At 39.3% G+C, this 15,241-nt stretch overlaps 1 protein-coding gene across 1 annotated transcript in view; it reads left to right on the forward strand.

Annotated features, from left to right (window-relative positions):
* The window catches only part of wrn (WRN RecQ like helicase), a 286,387-nt gene that overhangs the window by 17,054 nt on the left and 254,092 nt on the right, over window positions 1-15,241 (forward strand). Inside the window, exons 6-10 of the mRNA XM_069925810.1 lie at window positions 4,087-4,236; window positions 5,689-5,749; window positions 6,586-6,697; window positions 8,065-8,509; window positions 11,757-11,834. Coding sequence (XP_069781911.1) covers window positions 4,087-4,236; window positions 5,689-5,749; window positions 6,586-6,697; window positions 8,065-8,509; window positions 11,757-11,834 — 846 coding nt within the window. The remainder of the gene's footprint in view (window positions 1-4,086; window positions 4,237-5,688; window positions 5,750-6,585; window positions 6,698-8,064; window positions 8,510-11,756; window positions 11,835-15,241) is intronic.

The raw sequence follows: 15,241 nt of genomic DNA on the forward strand, positions 1-15,241 counted from the left end.
ATTTTTATTTCCATCTGTTCATTATAATGTTAAAGTGCTGAGTTTCATGATTGATGCAACTAGAATTGAATCTGAATCAAATATCAAAGTCAGAGGCCAGGTACCTAGTGTTTGCTTTCTCTATTATACAAGAAACCATTCCTTGATCATTGAAAGTTATATACTAAATTGGAAATAATGCATGAAAGGTGGGTTGGGTCCCTGGTTGAAGGGGATGATTTAAATAACTGATTTTGCTCTCCTGCAGTTGCAATAGAAGTTGCTGTTAGAATGGCTGTAGATATTGGTGGAGATAAAATCAAAAACAGTATTGCAGAGGGAACAGCATCTTTGGAATGCTGAATGGATGGAAAGATGTTTAAGATGTTATATAAGATCTGTTGAGTTGAAGACTTATGAGTGGAAGAAGGGTACATTGGTCAGAAACCCGGTTAGGGTTCATAAACCTCGAATAGTAAATGTGTAGCATTTATGATCAGGTGCTGGTATAATTGAGGAAGTTAGAGGTAGCTATGTCAAGTTTATCACCATCTGAATGTACACATATGACCCAATGAAACAGTGTTCGGTCCTTGGTATAAAACGCAGATATATAACCAGACATTCATTGGAGCGACTTCATCCCTAACATCGAAGTACTCGAGATGGCAGAGGCCGACAGCATCGACTCCACGCTGCTGAAGATCCAGCTGCGCTGGGTGGGTCACGTCTCCAGAATGGAGGACCATTGCCTTCCCAAGATCGTGTTATATGGCGAGCTCTCCACTGGCCATCGTGACAGAGGTGCACCAAAGAAGAGGTACAAGGACTGCCTAAAGAAATCTCTTGGTGCCTGCCACATTGACCACCACCAGTGGGCTGATATCGCCTCAAACCGTGCATCTTGGCACCTCACAGTTCGGCGGGCAGCAACCTCCTTTGAAGAAGACCGCAGAGCCCACCTCACTGACAAAAGGCAAAGGAGGAAAAACCCAACACCCAACCCCAACCCACCAATTTTCCCCTGCAACCGCTGCAACCGTGTCTGCCTGTCCCGCATCGGACTTGCCAGCCACAATCGAGCCTGCAGCTGACGTGGACTTTTACCCCCTCCATAAATCTTCGTCCGTGAAGCCAAGCCAAAGAAAGAAGATAACCAGACATAACGCAAGCAGACAAACAATGCACATGCAGGATGAGTATTCATTGATGTAAATAAATAGATATTGTTTCATGAATATAAGTCTTGGATGGTTAGTCTGAGCAGTTCCTTTGGTCATACAACATTCTCACTGACTGTGGGGAAGAAGCTGTTCCTTGGCCTTGTGATGGCTCTGATACTCCTGTATCTCTTCCCCGACAAGAGCAGCTGAATGGTTATTTTTACACAGGTATTACTGTAAATATGAGATCAATATGCTAATGAATGTGAGGAGAGGAAAAATCTGGGGTGGGGCATGCTTATGACTGAAATAAAGAAGGTACCACGAAGAGGCGTAGTTTGGACCTCCACGTTTGCATTGCTGCACCCTTTTTTTTAAATTATGCAGTGAATAAACCAGTTCTGTTTTAAATTTAATATGAGAACAAATTCTATTCCTTGGTTACCAATGATTGTCCTTAAATTCAAATTTATCTACCTCCAATTCCTTTCTAGATTAATTTCCAAGCCATTTAGGAAGTGTTTATCTATAGATGCCTTATCCATTAATGTAAAAGGCTATTTGTTAATAGAATCCTTTGGGTGTCTTCCTTTTAAAAAGTCTTTGCTGAATTTTATTTTTTATTATTGTACCAAGTGAATTGATATTACTATTCACACTATTTACTACATTCACAGCATCTACAGGCTTTCTTTTTTTTAAATCTTTTATTTAAAATTTTAAATCGCGTAACATTGATTACAGTGTATTAGTACAAATATAACGTGATTAAATTAAAAAAATCCCCAGCCTCTCCAACCACCCCACTAATTCTCTCCCTCACCCACCTACAAAGGAAAGAAAAACATCATCAGCAAATACAGTCATATTCAAACTTTTTGGCTGCGGAAGCGGTGGCATCCGCCGAAGCGGTGGCATCCGCCGAAGCGGTGGCATCCGCCGAAGCGGTGGCATCCGCCGAAGCGGTGGCATCCGCCGAAGCGGTGGCATCCGCCGAAGCGGTGGCATCCGCCGAAGCGGTGGCATCCGCCGAAGCGGTGGCATCCGCCGAAGCGGTGGCATCCGCCGAAGCGGTGGCATCCGCCGAAGCGGTGGCATCCGCCGAAGCGGTGGCATCCGCCGAAGCGGTGGCATCCGCCGAAGCGGTGGCATCCGCCGAAGCGGTGGCATCCGCCGAAGCGGTGGCATCCGCCGAAGCGGTGGCATCCGCCGAAGCGGTGGCATCCGCCGAAGCGGTGGCATCCGCCGAAGCGGTGGCATCCGCCGAAGCGGTGGCATCCGCCGAAGCGGTGGCATCCGCCGAAGCGGTGGCATCCGCCGAAGCGGTGGCATCCGCCGAAGCGGTGGCATCCGCCGAAGCGGTGGCATCCGCCGAAGCGGTGGCATCCGCCGAAGCGGTGGCATCCGCCGAAGCGGTGGCATCCGCCGAAGCGGTGGCATCCGCCGAAGCGGTGGCATCCGCCGAAGCGGTGGCATCCGCCGAAGCGGTGGCATCCGCCGAAGCGGTGGCATCCGCCGAAGCGGACCGTGAGATCAATAGCTTTCAAATATGGGATCCAGACTTTAATGAAGAAAAAGTATTTATCTCTCAAATTGTATGTTATCTTTTCTAAAGGAATGCAACCTTTCATTTCATTATGCCATCTTTTCATGCTTAAAACTGAATCAGACTTCTATGTAATTGCTAAACATTTTTTAGAAACAGCCAATGCCAAATGTAAAAATTCAATTTGAGACATAGTCAATCTCAACCCGAAAGCGATCAGCTTAATATCCCCTAATAAAAATCACAATGGGTCAAAAGGTAAATTCTTTTATTTGGGCTAAAATAGAATTGGATAAAATTGATGAGAAGTTGATGGTTGAACTTATTTATTAATGGAATTCAAAATTGTTAATTGGTGTAGACACAAATTTTAAAATATATAATTGAAATATGGAATAAAATTGATGATCAGATAGGTGGGAAAGGAAAGATTTCAGTGAAAATGCCTTTATATTGGAATAAACTTTTTCCTTTTAATGTGGACAATCAGTTTTTGAAAATTTGGAGTAAAATGGGGTAAAATGGGGTTTAAAAAAGACTGTTTTGAAGCAGGGAGATTTTTGTCTTTTGATCGTATGAAAGAGAAGTTTCAAATCCCTTTGAATACTTTTTTCTGTTGTCAGGTAAAAAAAAAATTATCAGAAGAATTAGGTCATAGTTTAAAATTACCTAAGCAATCTTCTTTGGAATTATTACTTTCGAAGGACGATTCAAGTAAATTTATTTCTGAAATGTATAAGTTATTACAAAATAAAATGCCTAAATTAGATGTTCATACAAGTACATGATCGGATTTTTCTGGATTTCAGAAAGCCCACCCAAATTGTGCTGCCTTATCCACCCCCACCCCCTTCCAGTCACCCGGCCGTCTCCCCCAACCACCGGTCCCTCGGCCGCCCGGCTACCTCCCCCAAGCGCCGGTCACCTCTCATCCCACTTACCGGATTTTGGAGCTTTCTGGAATTTAGATGTCCAGATAAAAGATCGTGCACCTGTAAATCGAGAATGAAATGGGAATTAGATTTGAATAGAAAGATAGATGAAAGTGTTTGGAGAAATTTGTGTAAAGATAGGTATGGCTAAGGTTATAAATGTACGTTATCGATTGGTGCAATATAATTTTTTACATCAATTGTATTTAACCCCTCAGAAATTGAAAAAGTAATTCAACAGTTCTTTAGATTTGTGTTTTAGGTGTGGTCAAGAAATAGGTACTTTTTTTCATTCAACTTGGACTTGCCTTAAGGTTAAAAGTTTTTGGTTACAAATTAAATTGTTATTAGAGCAAGTATTAAAAGTGAATTTACAGGCTTTCTTGTTTCACTCCAGATATTACAATGCAGCAAATTTTGTAAGATTTGTTTTGGATTTGAAAAAAATGTTTTCTTTGTGATTTAGTTGAATTGTGCAGAGAAGTGGAGTCTGAATGGGTTGGTAAAACATCTCCATGGTAAACAGCTGTGGAAGGATCCTGCTGTTCGCTGTAGCAACTGGGATACATATCCACTCAGTGATGAGCAGCAGCAATATGCAGCAAGTGATGCCTATGTATGTATGTATGTGCTTCATTTATCTGAGTGTCTTTTCTCCATTGCAATTCTTGATGTATAATGTGGGAGCACTTTGGTTTCTCATGAGAAATCAGAATGTGCTTTTTCTTTAAAAACCAAGAGGATATCCAAAAGTTAGAGAATGGCCTGGTTGTGCTGCAGCTTGTGAAGAATTGATGTCCAAAGTATGCATGTGTTGTGGATTTCGTATTAATTTCACAGGGGATGTGGGCTACTTGTAACTTTTTTCACCGTAATGGGAAAGAAAGTCAAGTATGGAAAGTAAGGAAAAGGATATTCTGGCATTGCAAAGCTTCAAGTAGTTGGTTTGAGTGGAATTGTTGAAGGGCTGTGATCTTAATTAGTGTTATCTTTCCATGATGGACTTGTGCACTATTTGAGTCAAATTAATAAAACTTTAATGCACCTAAGCTCAGTGAGTCCTTGCTGGCTCTCTGAGAGAATTCTAGGCAATCCATTACTTTGTTCTGACATCTGAGAGACTGGCAGCTTGCTTTGTTGAGCACATTTGCTTTGTCTGCTGCAATAGCATGGATCTCCCAGTGCCACCTATTTTGATTTTCCCCAGCGCATCAATCCATCATCTCATGCACTGCCAGTCAGCTCACCTGAAAATTGGAGGAACAACACCTCATCTGTCTGGGAACCCTCCATCTGGATGGCATCAACATTAACCTTATAGGTTTCCATTTAACCCCCCCACCCCCGCCAATCTTTTTCCCTCTCTGTCTTCTTTCCTCTAGCTCTCTATCTTTCTCTCTCTTTCCTTTTCCCTCTGTCTCCTTTCACAGAGCTAAAATCAATTCTCCCCCTTTCCTCTTGTCATATCCAATTAACATCTTTTGTCTGTTGGCCTGTACTCCTCCCCATTACATTCTTTCCCTTTTTTCCCCAGCCTTTATTTAGACACTGTATTTCTTCACTTGTGCCTGAAATGTTGGTAATATGTCTTTATCTCCTTTGGACGCCGTGGACCTACTAAGTTCCTCCAGCATTTCTGTGTTTTGACAATTACTTTGTTCTACCCAACAGCCTAATACGCTTATTTCACTCCTCTGGTGCTTTTCAAATAACTACTTGTAAACACTGAATGTTACCCAATTTCCTTAAAAACAGCCAGTTGAAAGTAAGTACAATTTGCTGGATTTAAAAAAAAATCTTCCTGTGTGTTTTTCTGTATCTTGCCCAATACTTAAATATGTATCCCATGCTCCATATATCACTGGATAAAGAGAACATTTTTTTTCTGTTTCCCTGGTCTAAACCAATTGCCTTTTGGGCCCATGGACCATTTTCATTGGTGATGTATTTTGGTGATTTTTTTTTTCACTTTTCCTCATCTGTAAAGTTAACAAGTGATCAGTTGGCTGCCTTTGGTGACTTTGTAACTGACAAAAACTGCATTAATTTCTCTTCTTTCTTTTACTAGGCTGGTCTTCTAATTTATCAAAAATTAAATAGTTTGGATATTGGCAGACATAATAAAGATGGTAAGTTGGTAATTTTCTTCAGCTTGCTCAATTCTATTACCACTGCAGACTTTAGTATCTATTCCTTTGTTTTTTAAGATTCCAGAATGAACATCACATCAATAAAATAAAATGTTGCCTTTGTTCTGTTCTATCTGATATCTCTTCCCAGTAACTCTGTTTTTACTGCTCTATTATGTGAGCTGACTAGCTGAACTGGTTGCAAAACAAAATTTATCCACTGTGCTGGAACTCTGGGGATCCCATTTATTAGCATTTGTTGTTGCACAGTTTAATTTAAAGTTTTGACCAGCATAATGTGCACTGGGGGTGGGGGGGGGGGATGGGGTGGGGTGGGGAGGGGAATGGTTTGCTCTTGCATAAGATGTTGATGAAAATTAGCAGCAGGAAAGTTGTACTGCTTCTTAAGTCCCTACTGCAAGCCACTGATTGGAAGGCATGCCTTTCCCTTGGATAAATGGGAAATTGGCAACTTCAAATTTTTTTTTTTAGAGTTGTCATTAGAATAATTCCTTAGGATTCCTTCTGTTTAGAAATATGGCTTAATGTAGAAAATAATTACGAAGAGGAAAGAAAAAAAATATTTTATATTAAAAATGTTGAATCATTATTTTTCTTTTTATTACTATCAATTCACTTCTAATTACATTTCACAAATTCATTGGTGATTATATAGTGAAATTATAAGTGCCACAGCAGTAGCTTGTCCAGTAGTAAGACAACTTTGGATCATTAGAATGATCTCTGTACCTAATGTGACTAATGTTATTAGGTAAATAAATGATATTATGCAGAATATATGCCAAGTCATAATTTCCTCCTTTTGTATTTTCTAGATCGGAATTTGCACCCATTTCCTATTCTAAAGTCTAATTTGATCTCTATTGCCCATGAGCTGCAATACCTCGCACAGATGGTTCCTGATTTGCACAGTAACAGTGTGCATAGGTTAGTGATGAGCAGCTACTGAGTAAAGATATAACAGTTTTGCTGCCTTTGCATAGAATCCAAACCAGATGTTGTTCATCTGTAAGAAAAACAATAGCTGAAATACTCAAAGTCTAAGTGCATCTTCCGAGGTAAAAGAAGAGTCAACATTTTTGGCCTGTGATCATAACTTTAAAAGTGAGAATACTAACACTGCACATTTCAGAAAAATGGAGAGATGAAAGGAAATGTTTGCATAATTTGGCCAACTTTGATGCTTTTGTCGTTCCAGAAACGCTGCTCGAGTTGCTGGATGGTTCTAGCATTTTATTTTATTTCATATTTTCAGCAATTGTTGTTCTGCATATATCTGTACAACATGTTGTCTTGTATATTTGTCTCTAGTCCAACATTAAAAATAATGTTATCTCGATAATCTTGGTTTCTGTCTTATCGCAAACATTTTGTTTTGTTATTTCCACCCATCCCCACCTGAAATTTAAACTTTTTTTTCCATCTTTGTTGACTTGTTTTAGATAATGCTTGAGTCTTTCCAGCTTCTTTGCCTCCTTTAATTTGCCTTTCAAATTGTACTTGTTAGTTTTGAAAGTTTCCATTGGCTTTACTTTTGGCAGATAATGGATATTTAATACAAGTACATTTCTAGTCATGCAGTTTGGAAAATTAACCTTGTTTTCTTTGACATTATTGCACAAAGTAGTCCTAGTCCATTGCATTTGGTCCATTTGGCCACTTATTCTTTTAAATTGTTTTCCTAAAAATATGCAACATAAAGACATGTTAATATCTAAATAAATATGAATGTGAAGTATAGTCAATATTGAAAGTAAAATATATAAGAAACATAGTCAGAGATAATATTTGTATTAAATTTATTATCATATTTGAAAATTCTCTCAGCTACAGTTCAGATCTAAACATTTTGAGGAAGTGATATAAAGTTTACTAATTTGCAGTATAAAAACTTTTTAAAGTAGTTGATTTTAAATCCATAAATGTCCAGTCCAAAATTTTTAGTAGCTTCCAATATCAAATTGGCCATGTGACTTTATGAGAGCACTATGGTCAGAAATCAGAAGGTCTGACTACAACTTGTAAACAATATACTTGCAATTTCCATTTTTGAATGTATTTTGGGTTTGGAGAAAATTATTTTATCTCAAGATATTTAATCTGTTCAAGCTCACCTGGGGAGCAATCCTTTGGAGGAAACCTTAATAGAAGTAACAGATAATTTTCCTATAACCTAATCCAATTAGAAATGCACATATTGAGACATAGAAGTATTTGAAAGTGTTGTAGATCACGTTCTTGTTTCTTTTGAGATTAGTGTACTCTAAGCTAACCCTTGATTTTTTTTTAAATAGAGCTAAGGGTATCTTGAATGTCATATCTGAAAATGTTTCTGATTTGCGGAACATTTTGCTTGAATCAGCATCTGGGATTGGTGCTCTATCAGGGATTGAAGCAAAAACTGAACTGCTTGGGTGCAATCAAGTAGAAAATAATTGTTCAGAAAATAACTTGAAAATGATTGAAATGGCAAACAGCTGTTATCAAGAACTGGACCAAAAAAGTAATTTGACTGAAATGCCTTTAGTTCCACATAATGCCAATGTGGGGCATGTGCAAAACTTGGAATCTCAGATAATTGATCAAAATGATACAGATGTTAATACAGGAGGCAGCCAAAATAAACGGAAGGATTACCTGATGTCTTTAGACATAACAGAATATGAGATTCAGATGTTGGAACGTCAAGCTCAAGAGGAGGATGCAGTGAATAATGCCATTTCTTCTTTGCCAAACAAGGTAAAATATACTAACTAAGTAGCTTTCCTAACAATTAATTCTGTTTTGATACAATAAAATAGTCCTAAAAATGATTTAACAGGTCACATCGTAAAAATTCTGGCACAAACAAAGAGTACATCACTCAGTGAAACTGAATGAATTGGGAAGAAAGCAAGAATTTCAAAAGTCTTCCATGCCAGACCATTTAAAATATTCTCCTTCAAAAAAAAAGTGGCTTCCCCTCTACTACCATCAAATCCACCCTCACCTACATATGGGTGATTACCTCCACTTCTTTCACGTGCAATAGAGATTGGATTCTCCTTGCCCACACTTAACACCTCATTAGCTTCCTCATCCTCTGCCATTTCCGCCACCTTCTAAGTGATCCTACAACTAGACACATCTTCCCTTCTCCTCCCCTCTCTGCCTTCTCTAGGGACCACTCTCTCTGAGATTCCCTTGTCCATTTCTCCCTTCCCACTAAATGGCCTCTTGGGACCCACTCCTGTGACTGCAGGATGCACTGCTCTTCCACCCACACCTCCTCCATCACCACCAATTTGGGCCTCAAACAGACCTTCCAAGTGAAATAGCACTTCACTTGTGAATCTGCAGGGGTAATCTACTGCATCTGGTGTTGCCATTGTGATCTCCTCTACATTGGAGAGACTTGGAGGTTACTTTGTTGAGTACCTTGGCTCTGCTGCAATAGTGGGAATCTCCCAATGGCCACCCATTTCATTTCCCTGCCCCATTCCTTTGCTGACATGTCTGTCCATGATCTTATGCACTTCCAGACTATGACTACTCACAGAATGGAGGAACAACACCTCCTATTCCCCCAGGGCACCATCTAACAATGACTTCTCTAGTTTCTGTTAGCCTCCACCCCTCAGCTTTCTCAGTGTCTCATTTCATCTAGCTCTGTCTCTTGCCTTTTCTCTCTGTCTTCTTTCCCCCAGCTCTGCATTCACAGAGCCAAACTCCCCTCTCCCATTCATTTCTTACTTTTCCTCTCTCCAATCCATTTCCACTTAATGGTCTGTGCTGCTTCCCATGCCATAGAATATTGCAGAACAGAAACCAGTCCCTTCGGCCCTTCTTGTCTGTGCTGAACTTTTTTTGCCTAGTCCCACTGACCTGCACCCAGTCCATAGCTTTCTATTCCTCTCCCATCCATGTACCTGTCCAAATTCTTAAATGTTAAAATTGAGTTGGCATTCACCACTTCAGCTAGCAGCTTGTTCCACACTCCCACCACTCTCTGTGTGAAGAAGTTTCCCCTCATTTTTTTCCTAAACCTTTCCCTTTTCACTCTTAACCCATGTCTTCTGGTTTATATCTCACCTCCCCCAGTGGAAAAAGCCTATCTAAATTTACCCTGTCTATCCCCCTCATAATTTTAAATGCCTCTATCAAATCTCCCCTCATTCTTCTATGCTCCAGGAAATAAAGTCCTAACCTGTTTAACCTTTCCCTTTAACTCAGTTCTTGAAGTCTGGGTAACATCCTAGTAATTCTTTGCACTCTTTCTATCTTATTGATATCTTTCCTGTAGTTAGGTGACCAAAACTGCACACCGTACTCCAAATTGGGCCTCACCAATGTCTTATACAACTTTACCATAACATCCCAACTCCTATACTCAATACTTTGATTTATGAAGGTCAAGATGCCAAAAGCTTTCTTTACAATCCTATCCACCTATGATGCCACTTTCAGGGAATTATATATCTGTATTCCCAGATCCTTCTGTTCTATTTCACACCTCAGTGCCTTACCATTTACCGTGTATGTCCTTGGTTTGTCCTTCCAAAATGCAACACCTCACACTTGTCTGCTTTAAATTCCATCGACCATTTTTTTTATCTGCTCCAGACCCCTCTACAAACTTTGAAAATCTTTGCTGTCCACAATGGCTCTAATCTTAATGTCATCTGCAAACTTGCTGATCCAATTTACCACATTATCCATGCTCTTTCTTTCCTACACCCATCCTATTAATTCAGATGCCTGCCTGCTTTTCACCCATACCTTGAAGAAAGGCTCAGGCCCAAAACGTTGGTTACATATCTTTACTTCATGTAGATGGTGTGAGACCTGCTGAGTTTCTCCAGCATTTGTGTTTTTACTATAATCCTGCCTTGGATAAGAAAACCAAAATTTCACACCGCTAACTACTGTGCTCCAAGTCTTTTGCCATAAAGGCATGTGCTTGCTTGTTTAATTTGTGTGCAAGGGCATCCAACTCTGGGTGAATACCAAGATGATCAACAATTAAATTATTCTGTATTTTTTTTAACTTTTCAAAATGACTGCATTTCTCAGTATTGTTTTTCAAACACTTTTTTTCCACACTTGTCTAATTTGTCTTGAACAGTAACAAATTAAATGTTTTGTCCTGATTATGTATCAATGTTTAATGCCTGATTCGAGCTTGGCTGAGCATGTTGTTTGGACTTTGAACTGCTTCAATCTTTTGATTGGTTTGCTCCTCATTGGTTTGGTAAGGGGGATTTTTGGAATATGTTGACTTGGTATGTCAATACATTTTGGGTTTGAATAGCTATTAAAGGTTTAACTTTATCACAGTTGTGCTGTTTTTTTTGAAATATGGTCACTTGGGTGTTGGTGCTTTATGCAGTCTGACAACACTCTGCATCAGTTCAAAATGATACTTCATTATGTATAAAGCCAAGGTTTCTTATTTCTTGAGCCACTGTCAATTGATTGAAGCGGAACTGGAGTTTGCAGGATTGATGTCATATCTGATCCTTAGATGGCATTTATTCCAATTACATGCCTGCACCAACCACTTCAGTAATTGGTTGAATTCACCCACATCTCTGTTCATCTTCTGTTTATACCATCACCCATGCTTTTTATTATTCATGGACTTGATTGTTCTGGTGCTCCTACCCTTCTTCCTCCAACCATCCTCTTGAAATTTGAGGTAATTTAAAACTCTGTTCTCCATGTTCAATCTTGTTTTTTCTGGTTCTTTTATTGCTCTTTGATTGCTGTCCCACATTGACTTTGGTCAATCAAAGCTCAAATCTTTAAATTTTTTTAACTTTCTATTTGGATAGCTACCTGCACTTGTCCTATTTCTGTATGATAGCTTTGTGAACATGAATAGTTGCAGGTAATACATTATTTTCATGTAATAATAATTGTATGCCAAAATGATTTGTTAGAGAAATGCATTTTGCTCCAGATTCTAGCATCTCCAATAATAATTCTATCTTTTATTATTCCCCAGGCTCTTAAAATGGATGAAGAAGCAGATGATTCTTATGTGATTGAAAGTGATGAGGAGCTGGAGAGTGAGATGGTCAAAGTAAGGATGGTTTAAATCAGTGGTTTTCAAACAGCCCCCCTAAACTCACATGCCACTTTAAGTAATTCCTATGCCATAAGTGCTCTGTGATCAGTAAGGGATTGCTTAAGGTGGGATATGAGTGGGAAGGGAGGTTGAGAATCACTGCTCTAGACCCAATTGTTACGGAAATATTTTGCTTAAGAGAAATTGTCATTGGCCCCTTTCCTTTGGAGTTCTGAAACTGTGCACATAACAAGTCAATTAGGTACGATTAAAACAGTGGTATTCAAACTATTTCTTTCCACTCACAAACCACCTTAAGCAATCCCTTACTAATCACAGAGCACTGATGGCATAGGGATTGCTCAAGGTAAAACATGAGTTTAGGGAGGTAGTTTGAAAACTACTGCTTTAAATCATAAAATTGAACAACATTTTCCCTGACTGGTCAGTTCAACTGTTTAGATGTTTGCCTAATTCATTTTTAGCAATGTTGGCATAGAAGCTTAAATAATTAAAACATTTAGACAATAACACCGCTAGTATCTGTAATTCAAGCAGTTGGCAGCCGGCAAAAAAAATCGAGGAAATTAAAAAAAAATATAATAGGTAAAAAATACGCAAGTTTAAAATTGTCTAGATAAATGTTCTTTGAAGTAACACATTAACCTTAGGTGAAGATGGGAGCACATATTCAGCCAGCAGGGTGCCTCTGTCACGCTTTGCTCATAGTAGCTGGTTGAATAAAGTTGTGTGAAATAGCAATGGTGTCGCCCAGAATGAAGAGCTGACTGATTCCGCTCGCTGTTGGGGTGACTCTCTTAAAGTGTCTCCTTATCCCTGCATAGGAAGAGTTGCCCTGGTCAGAGGCTTTATCTGTAAACTTGAGGGACCAGGGAGGTTAATTATCTATAATATTATTGTTTGTATTTTGGGCGGATGTGTGGAGGGGGTAGAACCTGCAGAGGCAGTGACGGTTAAATGTTTTCAAAGAATGTGACTGAAAATAAAGTAAAATGCTTTAAAGTTTATATATTCATGCAAGAGAAGTTTGTTCAGTATAAAATATTTGTCTTTTGTCTTTTAAACTATTTATTCTTAATCCAGGTGTATTAGTTAGGTGTTGTAAGAGTAAGTCTCAAGCAACTGGAAAATACACTTATTAGTAATTTACCAATCCCATAGGTGCTGGATACTAGGAGTTTTACTGAATCCACCTTTTAAGTGAGTTCTAGTCTCACTGAAGTAAGAAAGATCAGAACTCTCATGGAATCATAATTAAAGAGGAAAAATTTTCTTTTAAAAGCTTTACCCTTTTTCTTCATCAATTCAGTGATTCAGTAGCTAGTAACTAAAGTAAAAAGATTTTAGGCATTAATCAATTTCATTTTGCACTTTATAGTGCTAGAATTTGTCTTTTCATTACAGACAGTTACATTGGATGAACTGAGTTACCATTAAAGGCATCAAAATAATATTTCACTGAGAGTGGCAACAGGGAACTCTATCAATTGGATAAATGCTTCAATAGTTTGATTTGTACCTTGCACAATGGAGCACACTTGTGTGTGTTGGAGGATGATTAACAGTCATGTTGGCTGCAGGAGTTAATTGGATAACTGTCGGCACCAAACCATCTTATGCTTCAGACCATTTTCTTTTCATTATTGGTTCAGAAGTGAGGATGTTTGCTGAAGATTTGAATTCAACAATACATTTGTGCAACTTAGTGTTCAGTTGCATGCAGCAATACCAAGATAATATTAGGTGTCTAGGCAGATGACTGCAGCTCAAACAGTGCTCAAGCAATGTGACATTGTTCAGGACAAACAAGCATTCTTAACAGTCGTACCATCCACCACCTAAAAATTTATTCCCTTGGGTTGCTAATTATTTTGGTAGTAATGTATGCCATTTACAAAAATTTCTGTAGTTACTTGCCTAGGGTTCTCATAAACCCATAACCTCTACAGGTGCTCCTCTACTTACGATGGTGTGACTTACGATTTTTCAGTTATGTATTTACTTTCATGTAATACGTTAAAGTAAGGTAATCACAAGCATTGTTGATTTTTCCAATAAATGTTGATATATCTTCTTAAGGTGAATTCTTTGTAGCCTCCTTGGCCAATCACTTTTAGTTCAGTCGGAAAGCTTGCAGAGACTGATACAGTGCTGTCAGGAGAGAGTGGGGCAGTGGGGGATTAAAGTTGGGAATGATGAATGGCTGTGGGGAGAGTGCGGAACAGGGCAATGGGATCAGTGCTGGGAATGATAAATGGCTGCGGAGAGAGAGTGGGCCAGCAGGATCAGTGTGGGGACTGATATCGTGTTTTTGGAGAGCAGGGCAGCAGGATCAGTGTGGGGACTGATACAGCGTTGTCAGGGGAGAGCTGGGAAGTGGGATCAGTGCTGGGAATGATAAAGGGCTGTGGGGAGAGAGCGGGGCATCGGGATTAATGTGGTGACTGATATAATGATGTGGGGAGAGAGCGGGGCAGCGGGATCATTGTGGGGACTGATTATAGCACTGGGGAGAGAGCAGAGCAGCAGTGTTAGGAATGATAAAGGGCTGTCCGTACTGTACAAGGTATACCTGTATTCTTTTTCAAATTATGAAGGGCTTTCCGGAACACAACCCTATTGCAAGTTGAGGAGCCCCTGTGTTATTAAGAAGGTGAAAGGCAGCAGTCAGATGGGAATATCACCATCAACACACTATCCTCCAAGTTGCACACCAATTTGTGAATGTATTCCCCTTCTTTCATCTTTACAGAGTCCAATTCTTGTAACTACTTATCAGCATGAGCAGTATTGCTTGTTATATTTCTCATCACATGGAGGAGGTTCAGCCCATCACATTAATGCTGACTATCCGAGCATTCCCATTCCAGTTATTTCCCACAAGCCTGTTATTTCTCACATGCCCATCAACCCCTCCCCTGATTCTCTTGTAGTCTCATCCAGACTATGGTAATTTAAAGTTGGCAATTAGCCTACCACCTTCCATCTAGAGCTCTGGGAGAAACCCAGACAGTCAGCAAGAATGTACAAAATCCACACAGTGGGTGCTAGTGTTAATAGCTGGTACTGAAAAGATTGAATTTCCAAACTTAATGTTAAAGTTCATCCTATGTTGTTACCTATTTATCCCTTCACTTTTGTGTATTATAGTTTAAATTATAGCTTAAGTTGTGCACACTCTTTTTATGTTTTATCAGTATCTGAGAAAGCAAACAAACAAAAAGAAAGTTTTGCTCTATTGCTTCATTTTGTGGTATTGGTGAAATCTGAAGCAAAGGCTATAGTTGGCTTGCACAACTAAAACCTTTTGACTTTGATAGCTCAGTAATTAGAAATTTGAGTTGAATGTTAGTGGGATGTGACTGGGAGAAAAGTATATTTTCAATTAAATACTGCAATTA

This window comes from Narcine bancroftii, chromosome 3 (assembly GCF_036971445.1).
Source record: "Narcine bancroftii isolate sNarBan1 chromosome 3, sNarBan1.hap1, whole genome shotgun sequence".
Lineage (NCBI taxonomy): Eukaryota > Metazoa > Chordata > Chondrichthyes > Torpediniformes > Narcinidae > Narcine > Narcine bancroftii.